This window comes from Eublepharis macularius, chromosome 11 (assembly GCF_028583425.1).
Source record: "Eublepharis macularius isolate TG4126 chromosome 11, MPM_Emac_v1.0, whole genome shotgun sequence".
In the NCBI taxonomy this organism is placed as follows: Eukaryota; Metazoa; Chordata; class Lepidosauria; order Squamata; family Eublepharidae; genus Eublepharis; species Eublepharis macularius.
Window position 1 is genome coordinate 66335007 of NC_072800.1, and position 24215 is coordinate 66359221.

A 24215-nucleotide genomic window follows, 5' to 3' on the forward strand; every position below is an offset into this window, starting at 1 on the left:
GGTACAGTAAGCGGTTTTGAGCAGGTTCTCTGGAGAGGCAACATAGAAATTTTTTGAACAATAAATTTTAAAATAATACTAGTTTTTCCTGGCCTGGGATGTTTTTCTTCTAACCTTTCAGTTCTTCCTTTCTAGTCTCTATTCCACTCTTTTTCTAGATTTTAAATGATTGGCTATGCAGCATCCAGCTAGTCCCTTATGCCTATGTAATTGGTTCTTATAAATCCCCGTTTTGCAGGACTTCATATATGCTTGCCGTCACGACATGTTATCAGAATAATGGTTATGTAGCTTCAGTTTCTACTACAATGTAATCAATACCTTTCCATACTTATTTAGTAAGTGGTCTTTCCCTATTTACTGAGAACTTGAAGAGAACATTGGGTAGTGTGGTCAGGTATTAGTTACAGTGATTACATGAACTAGACATGGTTTTAAATTTAAACAACCAGATATTGGATCCAGACCAAATTTTCCAGTGGCAGAATGGAACTTTCCTTCATCTCCTCCCTCCTCACATTTATTCTAATCTTTTCTATATATTCTCAACCTTTTATATATTTTCATCATGTTATCTGTCTCATTCAGATATTCTTCCCTCCTCCCTTTATCCCTCTGCCACTTGCCAACTACCATTTAGCCACTGAAAAATATCCTCTAACACACATTCCTAATCTCGGATAAGAAGCTCTGATTTGTCCAGCCAACATCGAGCTCCTTTTCAATTCATATATTGTATCCAATGGACAGCAAGCCTTTTCAGCCCCTTTTAAAACCCTTTTTTATGTTTCTTTTACTTTTAATCCTTCCTTATACAAACCTTTAAAAATATAAAACACCACTTTCAAACTGTACCATGTTACTCCTGTGTTGCCACAGGGTGATAGAGGGGGAAACTTCTTTTCTGAATAACTTGAGGAAGTATTGAACCTGCCTCAATAGCCAGTATTCTTTACATAATCAGATGAGCTTTTCTTTGTTCTCTGAAACTGAGGGCTGATTACTGTAGCCACCTCTGGTGCAAGACATGGCGCTGTGCTCAGAGGCAGTTATGTGGTAGATGATGGCATGCTCAGATGCCTATGAGCATTCAATGTTTAAAACTTCTTCTGAGCGTTCAAAAGAACAGCATGTCAGACATCAGTGCACACAGAGTTCTGTGGAGGGCACAGGCCTTACGCAGCCACCACCATCTTGGTACCAGTGGCTGGAATGCTGTGCTTACAGTAGCTACTACCTCAGAGATGTTTCAGCGACTTCGCCTCACTTTAGACCCGTACTTCCTAAAGCTGTCGCTGCCCACCAAGTCCTCATCAGCATTATCACTGAATGCCTTTCCAGCCACAAGTTAAAAAAATAGAACATAAAACAGCACCCTGAACTAGGCAACATTATTTACATATATAGGTATGTTTGCTTCATGCACACAGTATACTGCTAAATAGCTTTCCATATACATGGTTGTTTCCTGTTTCCACCACATCTCCAAGCCTTTTTGCTTCGCCGAAGAACAGAAAGGGTTGTACATTGTAGGGTAATTTGAAGCAGACATATGTCTGAAAGCAGCACACATAAAGGAAGATAAAAAGCTGGAAGGTGAAGAGGTGCCCTTCCTATTGCTAGCTGTGGTGGTGTCTTTATTATATACATTGAAATGGAACTGTCTGCCCCCCCTTCTGATACTTGATGTGTTTTGGTTTAGTCTCATTGGATGGAGTCCCTGCTTGTCAGTTCTGATTGAACTGACATGAGCTCCCTTGTTCTGAAATCAGTTACTCCCATCCCTGTATCTTCTTGCTAATAAATGGTTATTGTTTTGAAGACACCTGTCACTGCTGTGTGTATTTAAGAGCAGGGACCCAAGTGAGTACCCTATTCCTGAAGCAAAAGAGAGTATCACTCTACAACTGTCCTGATCATTATTATCAGTGGCTCACTGGGAAATCCTACCCCCTTGTACCTGTGTTCCTTTTCACCTGTTATGGATCTACATCTATTTGGGTTTTTCTTATTTTGATAGTTTATCTGATCCCTCCATCCCCAATTTTAATTTCACTTTACCATTGTTTCTCTTTCTCCAACACTGGTTATTCTAGACCTGTATTCTGCAAGTATAGAAATGTTTCTCTGTCACTGTATATCTCTCCTTTCCCATTCTGAAAATACTAATGTGTGCAAGGGAGAACTCTAGTATTCCTCCATCTTGTCTCAACATATGCCTCTTAGTGTCAGTGTAAGTTTTCCCCCTCAACACCCCCAAGGACTGCTGAAATATGTGAAGGAAAAAAATCTCACATCTTGGTGTAGTATTTGAGGTGGCATTATATTTACTATTATGAGAAGGATTTCCCAATAGTGCATTTCAAGCAAGAGGTTTTAAACTGTACCATTGTCAGTGTGGAGAACTGCATTCAATTTTGAGGTTCAGGCTTTGCAAAATCCCCACTTTTGGTTTTAAAAGTTTTTCTTGGTTAGCAGAAGACTAGCAGGAAGGGGGAAGTTACTTGTTTCCAAGCATCACCAATAGCTCTAGCACATATAACACCTATACTGCGTCAGCTGCATTGGTTGCCAGTGGAGTACCGGATCAGATTCAAGGTTTTGGTATTAACCTATTAAGGTCTAAGTGGACTGGGACCAGCATATCTGCAGGACTGCCTCTCCGTATATATGCGCTGAAGGACATCAATCAGCAGGAAAACAGCTATTGGTGGTCCCTGGCCCCATGGAGGCCCGCCTGGCCTTGACCAGAGCCAGGGCCTTTTTGGTCCTGGACCCGGCCTTGTGGAACTTTCTGTCCATTGAAATCAGAGCCCAGCAGGATTTGTTGTCCTTCCGTCAGGCCTGTAAGACAGAGATGTTCAACCAGGCATATGGCTGAGGCTGGGCTAGGCCTCCGCCAGTCATGTAGGGGGAGGGAGTGGATTAATGATTTAATTCCTCCCCATTAGATGTTTTACCACCACCCAGTTTTTAAAGGGTTAATTACACCTAGAAATTACATCAGTATTACCTACGAGTTTTAATCCAAGTGAAGCTAAGCAAATAGCTATCATGGTTGCTTCAATCTTGATATTTATTCCATGTATTTATTGTTGTGATTGTGCTTTAAACAATGTAATCCACCCTGAGCTCACTTGCAGGGAGAGCAGAATAGAAATCTAATGAAATAAACAAATAAATACCAACCATCAAAACTACAATTTTTTTTAGACAACGAAATGGCCAGCTCACACCTTGGCTTGAATTTGAATCCTAGAAGGGACACAGAGACTTTGGGGTGGTAAGGTTGGATGGCATCTTGCGGGAAACTTCAGGAGAAGATTCATTGACCCACACAAGAGTAGGAAAACAGATGAGATAAAATCCCTTGCTACTAATGGAGAGCGGTCATATTTTGAAGGGTTAAAACTCCTCTTTCTTCCCTGTGTGTGGCCCAGAAGCAAATTGAAGCAGTACAAACTTGCATTTTACAGATGTATGATCTTTGTCTTATCAGTCTTAGACCTATAGCAACCACTGGTCTAGATCTAGATTCTAACACTATAAGTTTTAGATTCAGGTTTGGATTCAATATGGACAGATAAGAAAGAATAGGCTGTTCTGACCAGTTTCCAAGTAAAAATGCACAGGATTGCATAATGTGTTAGCTTATAATAGGGAATTTTACAGCAGCACTGAACTAACCTTTTATAATTACTTGCTCCCAATGAGAAGAAGGAACCTGGCGAACCATCTTCCAGACTGTTTGTCAGCAAGATACTGGCTTTCTCAAAACAAGGCCCTTCAACTCTGTTACGTCCTGAATGGTCATTTTACATATTGACTCTCTTATAGATATTTAAGAAAATTGCAAGCATTGCACATACTAGTTTACAGAGATCTGGGCTAATTGTTAGTACAACAATGTAATAAAAGACTTTATCACCATTGTTGATAATTGTACATTTCCTTGTATTGTGCACAAGGAAAACTGACTGGCAAACAGCATGAATTTATGTCTCCAGTACTCATCAGAGTTCTGATACTTGCTAATGGGCTGGAAGCCAAGAGGGACATGAGGAGGAAACCAGAGAATGGATGAGATCAGGCTAGTCAGCTTTTTCATTGAAATGGAAGGATGTTCATTTCCAGGTTATCCTTCTGAAGGACAGTTACCCACTGGCATGTCAACAATACAAATAAAATGTAGTCTTGCTTGTTATGGAATGTAATATTTATAGTACAAACTCAGTGATCTTTGCTCTTAACCTGAGTGCCTGAAGCCCTATTCCCATACTAGTTCCCCAGACACCCCCCCCTCCATTCGTGCTACTCCAGGAAGTAATTAAGCCATTTGCTTTTTGGATTATGCTTAATTTTTTAGTTTGGAGTACTTGTCAAGCTTAGGGATGCTGGGCCTCCTGCTATAGCAAGAGGTCTCTTGGTTTTTTCTCTTATTGGGCACCGCTGGGAGGAAATGGGGGGCACAAATGTGCACGAGAGTAGTGCCAGTGTGCTTATGTCACTTCCAGTATAATTGGAAGCAACATACATGGTGGATGTTCTAGCATAAAGTTTTTGTGAAATGCTAGAGCATCTGCTATGTCACCTCTAGTTTTTACTGGATAGCCCCTTCTGCATTGGGGACATAACTTCTCACTTTCCCTAAAGTCAAGCCCAAAGGCTTGTATGTGGCCATTCACATCACTCTAAAACTTTTAATAGACAGGATTGAACATGACTTGTTCCATGTGTTTATCTCGATGCTACCATACATTCAAAATAGATGTTGCAAACATTTTCAGAAGTGGACTATACCTTATAGTTTTGAAGACTAAAAAGGATGTAATCTTGCAGTGGCTTAGAAGTACTGTTCTAAAAGGTGTGAACTGTGTGCTTATGTTCAGTCTTGCTGTAGGTTCCACAGTACACAGCTGCTACCTTGTATGACCTTGCATAGCAACAGGAGAGCACCCATTTTGGATCATACCAGTAGCCCACGTAACCCAACAGCTAGTTTCACACAGTGCTCAACCAGAAGAAACCAAAGCTTTCCCCTTCTTGCAGCCCTCACACGGTAGTCAGAAGATTGCTGGCTCTGAAAATCAGATTCTGCTCAGTTATCATGGCTGTCTCATCAATCTAATAAATACATGGGCTTGGTAGGCATTGCAGACTTCTCCCTCAGCAAAAAAAACCTCTCCTGTGTACACCTGAATATCAGAAACATTTCAAAGAACATTGTGCATAAGAGTTATTTCTTGCTGCAGCATGAATGAGCTGAAGAGCATGAAAATAGACACAGGCTGCAATTGAACTAAGGATCCTAGATCCCCCAGTAGCAGTAGGGATTCCCTGTTCCCATCCTCTGCCCCCCCCCCCAGTTCTCCCACACTTCACAGTGGGTTGATTTGGGCCCCAAATGGGCTGCATTGGACCCATTTGGGGCCCAAATTAACCCACTGTGAAGCACGGGAATGTTGCCGGGTCCTGCACAATGAGTGATGTTGTGTTGCCCTGGCAGTGCATACACAAAGACAAAGAATAAGGTGAGTGCCAGGTTCCCCCCTTGCACTGGGAGGATAAGGCAACCCTAAACAGAACATAGAGTTTGGCTTGCTTAAACCCAGTTGGAAAGTAATCTTAACTCTGCCAAGGACAAGGGAGTGCAATTCCACATTGTATATGGATATGGATCTGCATTCACCTCCTGAGCTATGAAAGTTTCCAGAGCAACAAGCTGAGGTTTAGTTTGATTTTGATAAAACAGTGGAGAATGGGTGGCATTTTGTATGAGATCTGTTGTGTTTCTAACTGCATATCTTGAGCATGAGGGAGCCCCAAGGCCCTGCAGACCTTTGTTCTCTATAAATCAGTTGCTCAAAGAGGGGATGTGCTGGGAGCCTCCTTCAAAGGCTGCTCCTTGCAGGCTGGATGCAAAGATCAGATATGTCTCTCCTACCAACATCAGCCCAGACAGTGGGATCAGATATGATGGTAGAATCCTGAAGTAGCAGAACAAAAAGATGCTAGTAATGGGAATTAACTAGTATGACTCTTACTAGGGTATTTACTCCTTCCATGCTTGGAAGAAAGAAGGGAAAGTAGGCTTTCCTAACAATGTGTCCATTCTGGTCACATGTTGTGCATGCATGCTAGGTAGAAAAGGATAGCAAGCCCAGAAGTGGGCATGTCCTTTCAGGGTGGTCCCCTTTGCCAGCAAAGTTCAACTGGCCACTGAACAACATCCAGCTATGCCTCATAGGTCCTCCCAGGTGGAGCCAGTGTGGTGAGGTGGAGTCTGACTCTGGCTAATAGTCTCACTTGTTTAGCAGCAGCAGCAGCACAGGTGAAGAGGAGAAGGTGGTAAGCTGGCAGGAGGAACAGGGCTGGCTGGCTGACATTGTTTATCTGACTACTTATCACTAGACATGGGCACGAACCAAAAAAATTTAATGACTCTGCGGTTCATGGTTTAGTGCCGATGACGATCCCGAGGTCGCGAACTGCAACGGACATTTCTTGTTGCCGAACCAGTTCAAGGTTCGTGGTTCGTGGGCATCAGAACAGCCCCCGTTGGAATTAGAGAGCCCATATTCCCAGTGAGTGTTTAACAAGCTCTCCTCCAGCCATTACCCAAGTTTGGTCAAGATTGCAATAGGGATCCAAGCTCCAATTAAACTCTCTCTCCCCCCCCAAAGTCTAGCAAGTAGCAAGCAACAGCTCTGTCACACTCCACTGCTCGCTGAAAGTGAAACCCAGCCTGGGAGCCCACAGCTATTTATAAGCACAGGTCCCATTGAACAACGCATCAGGTCTGTGTTTGGCTGTCAGAGCTGCCTATCAGGGTTTGCTGGGATGAGATTGGAGTGCTCATGGCTACAGAACACCCCCCCTCCCTCCCCTGGGTGTCTTCTCCCAACTTGTAACTGCTTTGCAGCTCCGTGGTTGGAAGGAAGACTTGCCAATCAAGGTAAGCTGGGCTTCCATTCGGGTTTCCAGGGCAACAGAAGGAGCGCAGACAGAGTTCAGGCATTCCCCCGGCTCCGTTTCTGGGGGAATTGATTGCCAGCGCCTGACTGTCTGGCTTCCTGAACCGCGGTTGAACACACCGAACTAGGCTTCTTCCAAATGCTTGTTCGTTTGACGAGGACAATCACGAACTGCCGGATCCTGGTTGCGCAATCGCCAATTTTGTGGGTTTTTGAAGTTTGTAATGCGGTTCGTGCCCATCTCTACTTATCACTGCTTCCAGCCCAAGGCGGCCCCTTCCCAAGAGTTTTCCAGCAGCCAGCCTACCTGGCATGTTTGACAAACTAACAGTGGAAGGGCAGTAGTCTACTGTATTGACTGACTACTAGCCAGTAATAGAGAATCAGGAGCATGTAGCAACATAGGTGAATGGAGACAGGAGGAGTAGCTTCCTCCTGTAAATATGTGAAGGGTAGAGGAGGCAAGTTAGACCAGTTCAGGATCCTGCTGAAAGTGTGAACAGATTTTACCTATGCTTGTATGTGAATGCACACACAATGGTCAGAGAGAAATGCTTTTTATGTCGGTTATCATTTTATGACATTTTTACATCATTTTTATGTCTCTTATGCAGTTGAAAGGAAACCTGGCTCCAATTTCAGTTACAAAAGAATGACTGTAGTTTGCCCTGGTTGTAGAGAAATTGTAAAGAAATTCGAACTTTCAAAAGGAATTAGCATGGTTAGAAAATCTGGCAACATTCCTGACTTCGTTCTCCCCTAAGTACTGTCACAAAGCTTTAATAGACCTGTCTAAGGTGCAGGCTGTGCTACGAAGGCAGCATTTTACATTACTTTGTATAAATATGCGAAGGTGGATGAAGTCAGTTTTTTGAAGACTCTTGCTTGATTTATAATCTATCCTGAGCAAAGTTACACTCTTGGAGTACTGCAGTTAGTGATGCACAGAGATGATGTTTTTCAATCACCTTTTCCAAAAGAAACTGGAAGGCTTCTCTATACAATACTGCCACAATTTGTCTTACATTGTAAGACTCTTTACATTGTACTTCAACTAAAGATAATCTCTTATTAACATTAGGACTGCTTGCATTTTCCCTTTGCTCTCGACATTTTAAGACACCTGGGTGTTCTGTCTGTCATCTGAGTGACATTTGCATTAAGCATGAGTTGGTTTTTTTTCAATAGGATGCCGCCATTTTGTGCAGCTTGTTCCCAGCATGCCAGTGATGCAACCTGATACTAGCCCCTTGCTGTGCCCACTGAAATCAACAAAGCTTTCTACACAGGATGTGGCTCGAAAAATTCCCCACTCAGACACCTCTTTTTAACATCCAGCTTGATGAAGAGTTTTGGAGAACTCGAAAGCTTGTCCACTCTGTGTAGATGATCTTAAAAAGTAGCACAGGGCTTTTGCTTTTGGATGTTATCAGTGTTTACATTTCTCTTTTATGTCTATAGATTCCAGTACATTTTTAATATTTAATGAAGACCACAAAGTTTGTGTAAATGCGCGCTCTTCAAACTTCGTCACGACCAGCTCGTGTGACCATACAAATGAGGCACAAAAATTCAGATGGATTTCCAGTAATCAGCTAATGAGTGTCTCTCTGAAGTTATGTTTTGGAGTGGCTTCAAAGGTGGACTGGACACCAATTACCCTGTATCCATGTGAGTCAAGAAGTGAATTCCAGAAATGGGAATGCAGAAATGACACACTTTTTGCCATCCAAGGAGCAGACCTGTATTTCAACTATGGAAACAGAAATGAAAAAAATATTATGCTGTACAAGGGATCAGGCCACTGGAGTCGGTGGAAGGTCTATGGAACTACTGATGATTTGTGCTCACGAGGTTATGAAGGTAAATGTTGTCATTTAAAAATGCAAATTAATGAATTTGTTTGCTCATTTTATTAGATTGATTATTGTATGATGCAGAAACTCAAAGCCCCATCCTGGAGTCGGCATTGTCTAGATGATAAGGGAGATTCTGCTACACATCAAATGCTTTTCCTTTCCTTCAAGCTCCTTTGATCCAATGATCTTGAGCAGCAGATAAGGAATTTTTATTTCTTTAAGGAAAATATGGTGGAAAGATACTTGACCAAAGCCAATGTGATCCTTGGGTCTTTATCTACCAGTAAATAAGGAAATATATAGTCTTTTGATATAGTAGGAGGTAATTTAGTTAAAATAGGAGCAATCCATGATTCATGATAAGAATTGTAATGAGGGCATTCCAATATCATATGGGACAAAGCGTTGACATTTTCCAAGTCACATAGGCAAACTCTATCTAAAGTATTGGAAGAAGTGAGCTGTGGCTCACGAAAACTCATACCCTACCACTAATTTTTAGTCTTATAGGTGCTACTGGACTCTTGCTCTTTTCTACTGCTACTGACAGACTAACACAGCTATCCATCTCGATCAAATTCTGAGTAAGATATATTACGGAATCGCTCATATAAAACTGCTAAAGGGGCAGCATTCAGCTGTCCGAGCATAAATGCTTTGCAATAGTGAGGAATTGTTAAGAGTTTAATGTAGGCTGGGATTGTTGAGATGGAAGGATGCCAAAGAACTGGGTGGAGCTTACTCTCTGAGTGTGTATAACTGAGCTAGAGTAATCTAGATCTTTTATACGTTCCTTGATAATTAATAAAGATTCACTTTTCCCAAGTCTCAGTATATCATCCTTTACTAAACCAAGACTAAATACCAGGGCCAATGGCTTCTGCTGGGCCCCGCTGCTGCTGGCACCCTACTCACACATCTCCTCTCACGTCTGCACTCACACTCTTCCACTGCCTACTTGTGCTTTGTCACCTTTGCGTCCAGCTGCATATACTGCCTCATGCTGTTGGAGAATGTTAGTGGTGCTAAAACCATCAGCATTTCTGGTAGCCATGGCACTGGCACTCGTAGCTGTACTGACCACCCAGCACCATCAGGGAAAGGACATATAGGCAGCTGTGACTGCAGGTGGTAGGAGAACTTGTGAATAGCAAAGGAAGGACTCAAAGGCAGGTAGGAGCATGGGGGTGGGAGGGCAAGAAGGGTAGCTTAGTAGTGAGCATAAGGGTTCCCCTGAGCACTGTCAGCCCGGGGTCCCCCAATACCTGGAACCAGCCCTGGCATGAGTGACACCACAAATAGCATGCAGCCAGGCATCACATGCAAATGAAGACTGGCTATGTCTCAGAGGTAGAGCAATTTTCAGACATTTGGTTTGTGCTTTAAGCTCCTACCCCACTTTTGAAGAGGGAAGATTTTAAAATAATAATAATAATAATAATAATAATAATAATAATAATACTTATGTGGAAGCTTCTGTGTTTATTTCAGCTTTGTTCTATTGTTTAATTGTTCCTTCTTTCTTCAGATATGTTTACCTTGAAAGGCAACAGCAAAGGGGCGCCATGTGTATTCCCTTTCCAGTTTCTTGGCAAACGGTATGCTGAGTGTACAAATGAGGGGAGGTCAGATGGCTGGCTCTGGTGTTCCACCACAAGAAACTTTGATATAGAAAACCGTTATGGATTTTGTCCACTAAACTGTAAGCTCCGCAGGATTTTTATTTTCAATGGCTTATGAAATGCACTGAATGTCATGAAATATATCATCTCATAGGACTAGAACCAAAGACTCCTTTCCACTGCTATTAATGAATTACATTTGATTTGACCTCTACAGATATCTGCATGATAGCTGGAGAGTAGACAGTGCATAATATGGTAGTTATTAACCATATGTCTAACTATCACATGACTTAAGGACAGTTGATTTTTAAAAATTGACAGTTGATTTTTAAAAATTTCAGGCAGGCAGGTTATGAATGCATAAACTCTTGCTATGCGAAGGCAACATTTTTTTCTTGAATTTCTCCTCCTTGGCAACCATCGGCCCAGGTCTTGTGTGTATATTTGATGGGGTTCTGTCAGTGAAGACCAAATTTCTTCTCATAATCCTTTCAAATACCTCTGTACAATGTTCAATCCTGGAAGTGAAAGATGTTAAGTGGATTTAAACTGGAGTAACTCTGTACAGGTCTGCACTATTTCAGTGTAATCCTAAACAGAGTTATGCCCTTCTGCTTCCGCTGCAACATTGTGATGACCAGTGAGCAAGTCTTTGCCATGTCCTCCCACAAGACGTTCATGATCAAGTGGTTTCTTGTTAAGAAGCAGAAACAGAACCGGCCCATCCCTCAATGGATCCGTATGAAAACTGGCAATAAGATCAGATACAACTCCAAAAGGAGGCACTGGAGAAGGACCAAGCTAGGTCTATAACGGGAAGCTGCTGCAGCTCTTGCGACACATCTTGTCTGAGTCGAGATCTCAGATGGCCCCTTGCTGCCAATCTGCCACAGCCCTGTTTTCAAAGCCAACTCATCTTGCGGATATCTTCTTTTGTAAACTTTATTTTCACAAAGGGTGTTTTGAAAGAATTAAAACTCAGTAATGGGGAAAAAAGAGTTAACCTCTTCTAAAACCATTGATTTAGGAGGGCATACTGCAGGTCAACTAGTTAACAAATATTGTTTAGACCCATTTTCCCCGACAGAATCTAGGAGGGAAACTGTCACATTGTTTAAACAACACAGTTCCTGTGCTAGAAGGCTTAATGATTACTTGCTGGTTGCAATTTTGGGGTCTCAGCCGAGAAATTGGCATGCATGTAATTTCAGGATTGTGGTTTTGGCCTTCACAATTCATTTTCTTTTGTCTTGTCATAATGAACAGTGGAAGTATTTCTTGGTTCTCCCTACAGTTAATGGCGTTGACCGCCTATGGAATACAGACCCTTTGACAGGGGCACAGTACCAGATAAATTCAGAATCTGCTCTAACATGGTACCAAGCGAGTAAAAGTTGTCAGCAGCAAAATGCAGACTTGCTGTGCATTACTGAGTTACATGAGCAAATGTATCTTGCAGGTAAGTTACCAATGTTTTGTTGCATTTCATATAAAAAAACAGATTTTTAACAACATATACAAGGGACATACCACAGAACAATCCATACTATGATAAACTTATTTGAGAGAATCATGTTTTATGCACAACTTGTTCACAACAATGATTACATTTGAATTTAAGTTTGCAATGAAAAGTGACCATCAATCTGATATCTAGTTTTATCAGCATTTTGCATATGCTCAGCAGGAGTTTTTATTCACTGAAAATAAATATCCCTACTACGATCATTTCAGTGCTGGTGCTGATCAAATTAATGTTGATATTTTCAGCGCTTAATTTCAAAGATTAGAAATGCTAGGGCTGAAGCCTCCCCAAGATGTTGTGTTCTTTGCTTTGGAAATTCCTTTTCCTGAGGCAGATCATAAAAGGATGATAAAACTTCCAGGTTCAGATGCATTATCCAAACACATTCTGTGTGGCAACTGACAATAGTAAGGGGGAAGCTGTTGTCTTCATTCCCTATTTCACATCTGGTGGGTCACTGAGAAATACAAGTTACTGGCTAGATACATCTTTGGCCTGATCCCATAGAGATGAAGGACTAGTTTCTCCTGTTTACTTAAATCATCACCTGCATAATATTTCTGGATAGGCTAGGAATCAATAATGGAGGTAGCCATCGTAAAACAGCTCTATTTGTTAGATTGGAACAAATCACCAACTGAAAAGGCCAAGACCAGGTTCCAGCTGCGTTAGTCCTTGTGGAAAAGGGCTACTGAGAGAGGACAAGGCAAAGCAGAGCTGTTCAGCAGGGCCCCATTTGCTGATCATTCTGGTTTACGTCTGTCTCTCTGATCTATGTTTATGGTTTTTAGATTTCTATTTGATACTGTGATTCGTTTTTTATTAGAAACTGCTTTGAATTGCTTGGGAAAGCGTTATGAACTAGAAATTTCCACGTACTAACCACTTTAGAGGACATACCTTCCACACTTAATCTGTCTCAATTGTTCTTTCCATTTCTCATCCTTGTTCCATTCTCAAGTGTTTCCTCATGTTGGATGTTTATTTTTTAAACTCCCCCCCCCCCTTTCTCCTCAGTTAGGACCCAAAATAGCTTACATCATTCTCCTCTCCTCCATTTTGTCCTCACAGCAACCCTGTGAGGTAGGTTAGGCTTAAGAATATGTCACTGGCCCAAGACCATCCAGATCCTAATCCATCACTCTAGCCACTTGGAAGTAAGAATGCAGACGTTACCAGGAAATCTCTCCACATAGTAAGGAACTCTAGAACCTGGCTGCTTTCATGCTCAGGTGTGCTTGAAACAAGAACACTAACAGGTGTGAAAGTTGCTTTACCAGATTCAATAGCAACACAGATCTTCTATGACATCGGTAGATGCCCAGAAAGGAAATTTTGTGTGGCTGTTGCTTGTGCCATCATACTCTTGTAGTAATGGGAGATTTTTCCAACAGCTGAAAAACTTCTCCCACTTTTATGTTTTTGTTCACTCAGCCTTGTCTAATATTCTGTAACTGTTGCTGTTCTCTGTGGAGTCTGTTTCTGAGAATGACAATTTGCTGTGCTTTGCATTCTTATGTAGGGTTAACATCAAAATTGACTTCTGAACTCTGGTTTGGACTTAACAGTTTGGACTTCAATAGTGGGTGGCAATGGAGTGGTGGCCATGCTTTCAGATACTTAAATTGGGCCCCAGGTAAGTATAAATATAGGTGTTTTCCCTGCAATATATTCATCTCATGTATTTGGGTACATGATATCTTTCTCTATTAGTTTTTTTTAAAAATGTATATCTGCAGCACAAAAGAAGTCTTTCAGCAGTTTTCTGCATTGATAGTGAAACTCATAACACTTCCTTTCAACATGCTCTTCTTGAAATTCTGGTTTCATTTTGATATTGGCTGATTCCGCACACGTTGGATAATGCACTTTCAATGCACTTTATCAATCGTTTGAGGTGGATTTTTTGTTCCTCACACAAAAATATCCATTCCAAATGATCTATAAAGAGGATTGAAAGTGCATTATCCAACATGTGTGGAATCACTCATTGACTCTCCAGCATACAAAATGGTCTGGAAATTTCATTTCCTCTAAATCAGGTCTATGTAGCATGATCCAAGTGCTTACCTTCTAGCAGCCATGGACTCGGCATGACTATCTGCCCAAGGCAGAGAACACAAACAGATCCAAGCTAGAAATGTCCCTGGAGTTCCAAAATGTAAAAAATAGTGGTAGCAAGCAACTTAGGGAACCCATAAGGTTTGCTTTAAGCCCTGCCAAGGCTGGGTATTTCTATTTTTTTCTTACATGGGCTTAAGTCCGTTGGGGTGGGGAGTTTCATTTTTGATATTATGGGAGAATTAAGCCCCCCTTCTCCAGCATCGTGTGTTCCCCATCCATATTCCACTATTCACCATGATTGCTTTTCATGGCCAAACCCACATCTGGACTTCCAGTCATAGAACTCTAGCACAATAGTTTGGCTCACAATAAATCTCTGGAAAGCCATTGTGGGTAGCTGGCAGGTTGTCTTTGATTTAGTAGATTACAAGTTGTGCAGGCCTGCTTTGGCAAGAGAAATATTTTATTTCTTTTATCAACCTTTCATCAAATTTAAATCAAGCCATACATACTAGTTTTTGTGCTTGTGATGACCCAACTGTTCTTGTACTCATCGCAAGATTGAAGACTGATGTCTCTCAGCTGGTGATTGTAGGCAATGCGCTTAGCTGATTATTTCACTGTAAATAAAATGACTTGAGTCATTTGGCTGCTGTGAGGAATGAACTGAAATTATATAGCAAATACTCCTAATGTGCTCATTGGCCATGAAGTAATACTCTAATGAAGGCTGTCTGTGACAATGAGGGTATGTGAATATTCTTCTTATTTATACCCCTTCCTTGAAGGTAGCCCTTCCCCAGAGCCTGGGAAAACCTGTGGAACATTTAATCCTTCTAAAGGGGCCAAATGGGAGAACCTAGAATGCAATAAGAAACTTGGTTATATTTGTAAAAAAGGAAATGCCACTCTGAATCCATTCATTATTCCTTCAGGTAAGTGAATGAATACCATTTAAATACTTAGCAGTGGGCCAATGGAAAAAGGGGGTGCTTTTTAAAGCTAGGTTTATTTCTGAGCTGTTTTAAAAGCTTGGTACAGATTAGTCTTTAAAACATCTGAAAAAAGGATAGAATTTTGTTATTGTTGTGGTTTTAAGACAGTCTGTTGGCAATTTGAAACCGTAGAATGTATAACTCAGACGGAACGATTTCAGAAGCGACAGCTGCCTGTGGTAGCTACCCATGGAACTGTGGAAAGACTGTTCCTGCCCTTTCAATGGTGCTGTTCCCTTATTAGGAATGAGAATCTTGGTGACTCATAAGATGTGCCTCCAATCCAGTCTGGCCCACAGAGTTCTCTGGTTTCTGCTATAACCTGAATGGGAGGAGGATTCCTCCCATCTCCTGATCGGGCACTTTCCTGCCTCCTGTTGTGGTGGTGATGGAGACAGAGGGCCAAGCTAGAAGTGACGAATTACACTTGAATGGCAAGTGAACAGACTCACATGTATTCCTCCCTGTTCACTTGCGTTCCACTTGCACTCCACTTGATCATGCATTGGCCCAGAGAAAGCTGTTATCTTGCAGTCTTACCTCCCTCCACTATGTCTGCTTTCACACATCACTGGAAAATGCACTCTCAATGTACTCGCTTTTACTCTCACACAAACACAGTTCCTGATTCTCTGGGGGACCAGAGAATGTTTAAAAATGCAACCTCAGGTCTTGAAAAGAAGAAAATCTCTGTTGCCTTGTATTATCCTCTGTGTCAATATAGTACCACTGCCACCTCTGAGGTGATACGAGTGTTGAGGTAGCAGAAATGTGATCCTTCACAGATTCCTTCACAGAATTTGTGGTAGGGTATGAGCTTTCATGAGCCACAGCTCACTTCTTCAGATACGTATCTGAAGGTATCTGAAGAAGTGAGCTGTGGCTCACAAAAGCTCACACCCTACCACAAATTTTGTTAGTCTTATAGGTGCTATGGGACTCTTGCTCTTTTCCACTGCTACAGACAGACTAACATGGCTACCCTTCCTTAACTATCCAGGTCAGGAAATGGTCCCTGTTAGGTGGTCTCAATTCTGAATTGAGTTTTCTTCTTCCTCTTTGGAGGTGCCTGCTTCTTTGGATTTGCAGGTAGAGACTTCTCTGCAAAAGGGGGCAGTGAAAAGCCCCCAGTGTGGACTGCCCCTTAATTACTCCTCATATTGCTCCAAATGAGCCAGAGATGCAAAGGAACGGGATGGCTTTTATTTGACTGATTTCTTCTGCTGACTGCCCACCATTTTGTCTGCCCCTAGCATTCCTTTCCAGAATGGTTTCTCAAATGCTGAAATTCCTTTCAGCCTAAGGGGAACCCTTCATACCTGATCAATTGTCAGCAGTGTGACTCTGTCTTTCTGCAGGCCGTTAATACTTTGTTTCAGTTTGAGAAGGAAGCACTCATATTGCAGAGGAATAGGGCAGCAAATTTTGCATTGGTAATGGATGGCACAGGAAAAGCCACTTTGTTTTAAACATAGATTCTGGTATATCTCTCTCTGTCATGGGCTGTCAGTTTCCTGCCATGACTTCCAACTACCATTGCAAACATGCCCAGGCATTTCCTAGATCCATTTATAGATTGTTTTCATGCATGTTTCTTTTAGAGGTATGACCAATGTATTTGTGCAGCAGGTCCATGCTGATGCACCAGATTGCTGATCATTGTATTAAACGCAACTGTACTGTGCCACAGCTGCCACCCTACACACAGTGAAGTTAGCTCACCTACATCCCACAGAAGAATCAGACTAACTGCACATAAAAGTGCAATGGTTTCTCAGCAGCCGATCTAACGTCTATGCCTATGTTGAACTAATATGGTAAAACCCTAAGCTTGCGTGTAGGTTGTTGTTTAACACTGTATTGCTTTGACAGATTTTCAGATAATTTGCAACATAGTTCCTCTTCGACCGGTATTCTTTGTCCCTAATTTTGCACAGGAAAGCAATCCGTTTATGCACCAGCATGGTGTAGAGATCAGAGTGCTATCCTAGAATGTGAAGAAGACCTTGCTTCAAATCCCCACTCTGCCACAGAAACCTATTGGGTGACTTTTGGCCAGTCACTCTTTCTCAATATAATCTAGTTCACAGGGTTGTTCTTTTGATGACATGAAGAAAGGAGAGCGAGGGATTCCTTTCTGAGCTCTGACAGGAAAAGGCAGGATACTAGATAGCTAAAGGTCCAGCTCCCTGCTTGTGTGCCGTTTGCTTTTTTTATATATATAATTTTTTATTGGATGGGTCATTATACAAATATAAAAACTTACACAGTTAACTTTCCATCATATTGTAATACCCCCCCCCCTTTCCCCCCCTTTTCCGTTGACTTCCGACAGTTTTCCATTCCCTTTATCACCTCTTAAATAAAATCTTAACCAAGCTAAACTATATATAAAATAATAATACCTATCTAATGATAAATACCATTATCTAACATTCCATATCTTTTAGTACTATCTATCAATAATATCCAATAACCTACAATATAATATGTCCCCTATATTAATAGCTATATACTACATTCTAAGAATGGGTTGTATTAATATATTCTATACCATTGCATATCTTTAGATAGCACTATTACATATATCTATCATATCTATAATGTTCAAAATTATTAATATCCTTTATATTGTTATCCAATTCATAATGTTATAACCTAGTAAATTATAACATATTATACCTACATATATCAATAAAATGGTATATTATCACAGACTAGATTTTTTACCTCTAATATAATATATTACTACCTCTATAATAATTCAAAGTAACAGAACTCTATCCTCCCCTCAGAAAGTATCCAAAGACCACACCTTCCCTTTAATGTCCCACTTTTTTTCTGTATAATTCTTAAATTTCTCCCAACTTGTTACATACTCTTCCATATCTTCCTCTCGAAGTTTCCTCGTTAGTTTATCCATTTCAGCCAAGCTCAATGTTTTTAAAATCCAATCTTCCACCGACGGTATCTCTTTTGTCTTCCACAGCTGTGCATAAATTATCCTAGCTGCCGTAGTCATATAAAATACCATTATCCTGTCCATTTTGTCAAAGTCTTCTAGGTTCATACATAACAGTAACAATTCTGGGTTTCTAACAACTTTTTTCTTCAATATATCTGACATAGCATCTACTATTTCCCCCCAGAAATGCTTAGCTTTTTCACACGTCCACCACATGTGATAAAAAGAACCCTCATGCTTTCCACATTTCCAACATTTATCTGACATCTGACTATTTCCATTGGCTAGCTTTTTTGATGTGAGATACCATCTATAAATCATTTTATACACATTTTCTCTTATCGTGGTACATGTTGATATCTTTATAGTATTTTTCCACAATTTCTCCCAAGGTTCCATCAATATATCTTTATTACAATTTATTGCCCACTTTACCATTTGAACTTTAACTATCTCATCTTCTGTAAACCATTTCAACAAAATCTTATACACTTTAGATATCAATTCCACCCCCCCCTGCAATAGACATTGTTCCAATTCTGAATTTTCCATTCTAAACCCTACTTTCCTCCGATCAGTATATTTGCATATATTGAAACCACCCATATCGAAATGGCAATTCATCATTATTTTTAATATTGTATAAATTCTGATCCACTCTAAGAATGTTCTGATATGTCATCCACTCCGCTCCTTCAAAGTCAGTTTTTGGATTCACAACCTCTGCAGGTACAATCCACATTGGTGTTCTTTCATTCAAATATCGCTTGTATTTAGTCCATACTGCAAATAGACTCCGCCTCACAAAGTGATGCAAAAACATCACATCAGCCTTATTCTTTCCATACCATAAATATGCATGCCATCCAAAGGTTTTATTGTACCCGTCCAATATCAATAATTTATGATTTTTTAACAACATCCAATCCCTCACCCAAACTAAACATATGGCTTCATGATATAGTTTCAAATTTGGTAGTTGGAGTCCTCCTCTTTCCTTTGCATCATATAACACCTTCATCTTCACTCTAGGCTTTTTTCCTGCCCACACAAAGGTTAAAATTTTTCTTTGCCATTTTTCAAATTGCTTATTATCTATCACAATTAGAATTGTCTGCATTAAAAACATTATTCTTGGTAACACATTCATCTTAATTGCAGCAATACGACCCAAACACGATAGATTTAACTTATTCCACACCGTCATGTCTCTGTCTATGCCGAGGTTTGCTGATGGCAGTTTTGCTGGGGTTAAAAAGCCAAATCTTGTCAGTTTGTCCCCAGTTTTTCACAGCTTCAGCATTGCTTCCAGGTGTAGCCTGAGTGACAGGAAACCTCTGGCAGAGTGCAGGTAGAGTTGCTACCAGGGCTTTTTTTCAGCAGGAATGTGGTGGAATGGAGTTCCAGCACCTCTTGAAAATGGTCACATGGCCGGTGCCCTGCCCCCTGATCTCCAGACAGAGGGGCGATTAGATTGCCCTCCGCACAGTAGCATGGAGGGAAATCTAAACTCCACCCTGTCTGGAGATCAGGGGGCGGGGCCATTGGCCATGTGACCATTTTCGCCAAGCACGATTTAAACTTTAAAAAACTCCCCCCTTGTTCCAGCTGACCCAAAGTGACACTGTTGTGCGGTCCTGAGTTCCATCACTGAGTTCCACCACCTCTTTTCCCAGAAAAAAAGCCCTGGTTGCTACTATACTTGTTAAAAAAATTCAATTGGACTTGAGTTTTTGCTAAGGGAAGTAAATGAATGGTTGCCAGAAAGGCAATTTTCTTTTTTTCTTTACCCCCCCCCCATTCTGTACACTTTAGGTAATATATTTTGCATAGGCCTCTTTAACTTTGCCAGAAAGTTTTATTTGGGCTCCAGTCCAGGTCTGTTTGAGCCTCAGAGCCACAACAATCACTTTTACATCAGCTGCATTTACATGGATGGCATGATATGATGGAACCATATGAACAAAGAATCATCCACCTCCACCTCCTGTCAAAGCACCAACTAGGGCAGGTGAATCCCAGCACAATAGAGGCACAATAGAAGCAACTCAGCTTGCCTGGACTAGGAGTATGTATGTGTGCTATTTTCCCCTTTTTACTAGAAAAGGGGATTCCCCACTCCTCCACTTGAAGCCAGCTGGGTGACCTTGGGCTAGTCACAATTCTCTGGAGCTCTCTCAGCCCCACTCACCTCACAGGTTGTTTTGTTGTGGGGATAATAGTAACATACTTTGTAAACCACTCTGAGTGGGCATTAAGTTGTCCTGAAGGGTGGTATATAAATCAAATGTTATTATTAAATCAAATGTTATTAAAATAATTCTGCAAAGCTCTTCTGTACAAGCAAGCCAGAGGCACGTCTTTGCTCTCTTACTCCCATTCATGTGCAGATGGATTAGCTGGTCATTTGTAATAGGGAACAGTGTTATTTAGATTAAGTTTCTATTTTTCTTCTACTACTACAAAATGCAAATTAATGTGAATAAGCTTCAATAAAAGTAATCTGTCTCAGTATACTGGCTCGAAAAGTGTTTTACCACAAGTGATTCCATGCATTTCCGACTGTGTAACTTTGCTGCATTAACTAACAAATATCCCCAACAGACAAAAGAACAAGGGGTGAGTGCAAACACAGCGACAATCTTTTTCTGCTCAAAATGAAGTTTAATTGCAGCTTGTGGTTACTTTTGACTATAATGATGATAAATAAGCAAAAACAGAATGCTGCTACCAGCCACTATCAGGAATGAGGCGTTTGTATCTATGTACAAGGGCATCAATACAGCATTTTGTGTTCTCATAACCACTTTTAAATTGTTGTTGCCCTCCTCTCAGAATCAAATGTGCCCATTAAGTGTCCAGATGGATGGACATCATATGCAGGCTTCTGTTATAAGATTCACAGAGAAATCAACTTTTGGAATGATGCCGTAGCACTCTGTAGAAAGGAAGGTGGAGATCTGGCAAGTGTCCACAATGTAGAAGAGTACAGTTTTATCATTTCTCAGCTTGGATACCGTAAGTATTTAAACAGGGTTTTTATTAATATTCAGTTTAGCATGTGTTTTTGTTATTCACAACAGTGGCTTTAATAAATAGCAAAAAGATGATAAATTGTCTCTAAAGGATAAAAAGATTTTATGATGCTGTCAGGTTTTGATAACAATGTCAGCATTTTTTAATTTGATATAGACATGGGCACGAATCGAAATACGAAACAAATTTCATCACGAAATGGGCCGTTTCGTGTGTCACGAAACAGCGTTTTGTAGGGCCATCTTTCTCTTGGCTAGTCGAAGCTTAGTTTTGGACACGGGCAAAAGCTCATTACACTTTCACGGCCGGAGAACGATGGTTGTTGTGGATTTTCCGGGCTGTATAGCCGTGGTCTTGCCGTTGTAGTTCCTGACGTTTCACCAGCAGCTGTGACTGGCATCTTCAGAGGTGTAGTACCAAGGTGTAGCAAAAGGTGTCTTTTGGTGCTACACCTCTGAAGATGCCAGTCGCAGCTGCTGGCGAAATGTCAGGAACTACAACGCCAAGACCACGGCTATACAGCCCGGAAAATCCACAACAACCAAAGAAGGTATAGTGTGTGGAGAGGGTAAAGGGGAAAGTGAAGTGCCCCTGCTAGTGGCAGTCCCGCCCTCATGGCCAGCACCACACAGTTATTTCAGGAAAACACTGCTGGAGGGGGAGGGAAGGAGGAAAGCTGAATATGGGAAAGAAGAAAAGTAAGTTGGCTGGTGAGTAGAATGGAGAGAAAGAAGCAGGGAAAGGGAAAATGTGATTCCCTTGCATGTCTTTTAAACACTAAGTTATGTTGTTGACTGAGAGTGACTGAGTTATGCATGGGTAGAAGATGTACATAACATAAGGGACTGAAAGAAATGTGGAAGCTGAATCCATTGAAAGGTAGTGAGACAGAATCTCAAAAGTCTGAAAGTAATCTTACAGAGCACCTGTGAAGATATTTAGCAAAGCTGTATATACAGTGAAATTCTGTACAAACATAGAAAAGGCTCAGAATGCCAGTAGTAGAAAAGTCAGCTTATTAGGAATTCATTTAATTGAAGTACAATTTTGTAGGATTTATCATAGGGTCTGGAGAAATACTAGACCCTGAAGAAAGAAAGGAGGGTGGCATTCAAAGGAGTGTGTGCACTTCTGCCCCTCCACATGATAATGTCACTTTCAGAGTGATGTCATCATGCCACTCCACTTCTGGGTGGGCGGCCTGGCTAGCCACACCTGGGCAGTGCTGTGGAGGAGGCCAGGTGGCCGGCTGGCCACTTCCAGGCCACGCAGGCACCTAGGCAGCCAGCCAGCCACTCTCAGGCAGCACTATACAGCTGCAGGAGACCAACCAGGTTCCTGGGCTGGCTGACAGGTCCTGCCGGTGCCTTACAGCCACAGAAAGCTGGCCGCTTCTCTGGGCTGGGGTGGTGCTGCATGGCCAGAGGAAGGGAGAGGGAAAGAGGAGGTGCAGAGTCCAGTTTGGGGGAACTTTTTTCCCGGACAGTCCCCCAGAATACCTGGCAACTCTACAAAAATATGATGGTAAAGTGTGTTAATAATAAAAAACTGGGTACATTAATGCAAATGTATTAATACATTAATATTAATTACTTATAAATTATATATTAATAAATTAATGTATTAATGCAGAAATCTCCTTAGGCCTTAAAAATGGTACATCTTATTGTACAATTTCTTCATAACCGTGAGATTCAGACGTTTGTTTTTATTTCAATGGAATTTGAGGCTCTGAGGATTTTGCGTAGGCCATAACATTCTGTCCTAGGTGGCTGCCTGGATTCTGTTCATTGCAATGTATGTTCTGCTGTGGATATTTATAATACTACAAAGAGGAGGGAAAAAACAATAAATTCCTTACAGAACAAACAGAAAAGCACTGTGTAAGTTACAGGAATGCCAGAGCAACGGAAAAATCATTAAGAAGCAACGTCACTGTCACGATGACAAATAGGTGCACTCTGCCAAGTGGTGGATGTTCTGCCTGGATTTTGATTTAGTCAGAGGAAGTGCTGAGTACAAGTCCTGGCAGGAGCTTTTCGTCCTTCGTAATCTAGGTCACTGGAAACACCTGCTACCTTTTGGCACATGCTTAGGAACTCAACATCAATAGCCACTTTTACAGGGTAGGCCAAGGCACAGGAGCCCATGAAGCGAACACACCGTTTCTTTCTTTTACTGTGTCAACAACCAAATGTTATTGTACAAAGCTCTTGTGGAAATTTGCAAACCACCAGCAGAAGGCACTCCCTAGTGCTATGCACTAGGAATATCCAGAACATGCAAAATTCATGGCCTACACTCTAAGGATTTTAATAATCTCAGTTTAGCCCCATTTTCCTGCCTGTTTTTACTATACATGTAAGATATTTGCTGTTAATCATGTAACTCAGTAAAATTCGCACAAATCTGTGTTTGTAATGAAGTTTATCTTATTCAGTAATGCTCATAATAAGTAAAGTCAGGGCCAGCCTGCCCATTGAGGCCGGTGAGGCAGCCTCCTCAGGGTGCTAAGGTGCCAGAGGGGCACTGGCTGGGGGGCAGGGGTGCGTGCCACAGAACTACTGCTGTCACCACCAGCCAGGAGCGCATGCTGGCAGCGGCAGTGTGGGGCAGCTGAGCGGGCAGCCTCCCGTTCGGTTGCTCTGTGGGCCAGGCACAGCTGGCAACCAGGGTGGCTGGCTGCGCCTGGCCCACAGAGCAACTGAACGGGAGAGCTGGAAGGCCCCCCCCGTGCGCGCACCCAGCTCCTGCATGATGATGTCACACACAGTGACATCATCACGCAGTCCAGCGTGCGTGCGCACACACACAAATAGAGGCAGCCCTTAAGCTGCCTCCGATGCCAGCGACAGTGGAGCCGGCCCTGAGTAAAGTTAGTAGAGTTGCCATCCTCCCACTGGAGGCAGGAGCACCCCTGCTCCCAGCTCCTCCCCTGCCATCTCTGTTTACCTGGCTGGCAGAGGGGAAGGCACATTTGTGGAGGGGGGGGCACACATGCAAAGCAAGTGCACACATCCTCATTGTGCCAAGAAATGACATCAAACTTAGTGTTTGACAAAATGATAGAAAATGATGTCAAACTTAGTGTTTCTTGTACAATGAGGAAACATGGGAGCACTTGCATGCTTGATGCATGTGTGGGGCGTAAATCCTTGTGCTCCCCACCCCC

The 24215-nt window shown here is 41.7% G+C and overlaps 2 protein-coding genes across 2 annotated transcripts in view; both read left to right on the forward strand.

Annotated features, from left to right (window-relative positions):
* The window catches only part of LOC129337503 (macrophage mannose receptor 1-like), a 74325-nt gene that overhangs the window by 2108 nt on the left and 48002 nt on the right, over positions 1 to 24215 (forward strand). The window contains exons 2-7 of the mRNA XM_054991247.1: positions 8436 to 8837; positions 10362 to 10535; positions 11753 to 11917; positions 13506 to 13619; positions 14836 to 14982; positions 20843 to 21025. Of these exons, the coding sequence (XP_054847222.1) occupies positions 8436 to 8837; positions 10362 to 10535; positions 11753 to 11917; positions 13506 to 13619; positions 14836 to 14982; positions 20843 to 21025 (1185 nt within the window). The remainder of the gene's footprint in view (positions 1 to 8435; positions 8838 to 10361; positions 10536 to 11752; positions 11918 to 13505; positions 13620 to 14835; positions 14983 to 20842; positions 21026 to 24215) is intronic.
* On the forward strand, positions 11116 to 11271 carry LOC129337504 (60S ribosomal protein L39-like). The gene has a single exon (XM_054991248.1). It carries the CDS (start codon positions 11116 to 11118, stop codon positions 11269 to 11271), a length of 156 nt encoding a protein of 51 aa, XP_054847223.1.

Excerpts from the sequence above, each read along its gene's own strand:
- LOC129337504 (XM_054991248.1), top strand. The coding sequence starts at position 11,116 with ATGTCCTCCCACAAGACGTTCATGATCAAGTGGTTTCTTGTTAAGAAG.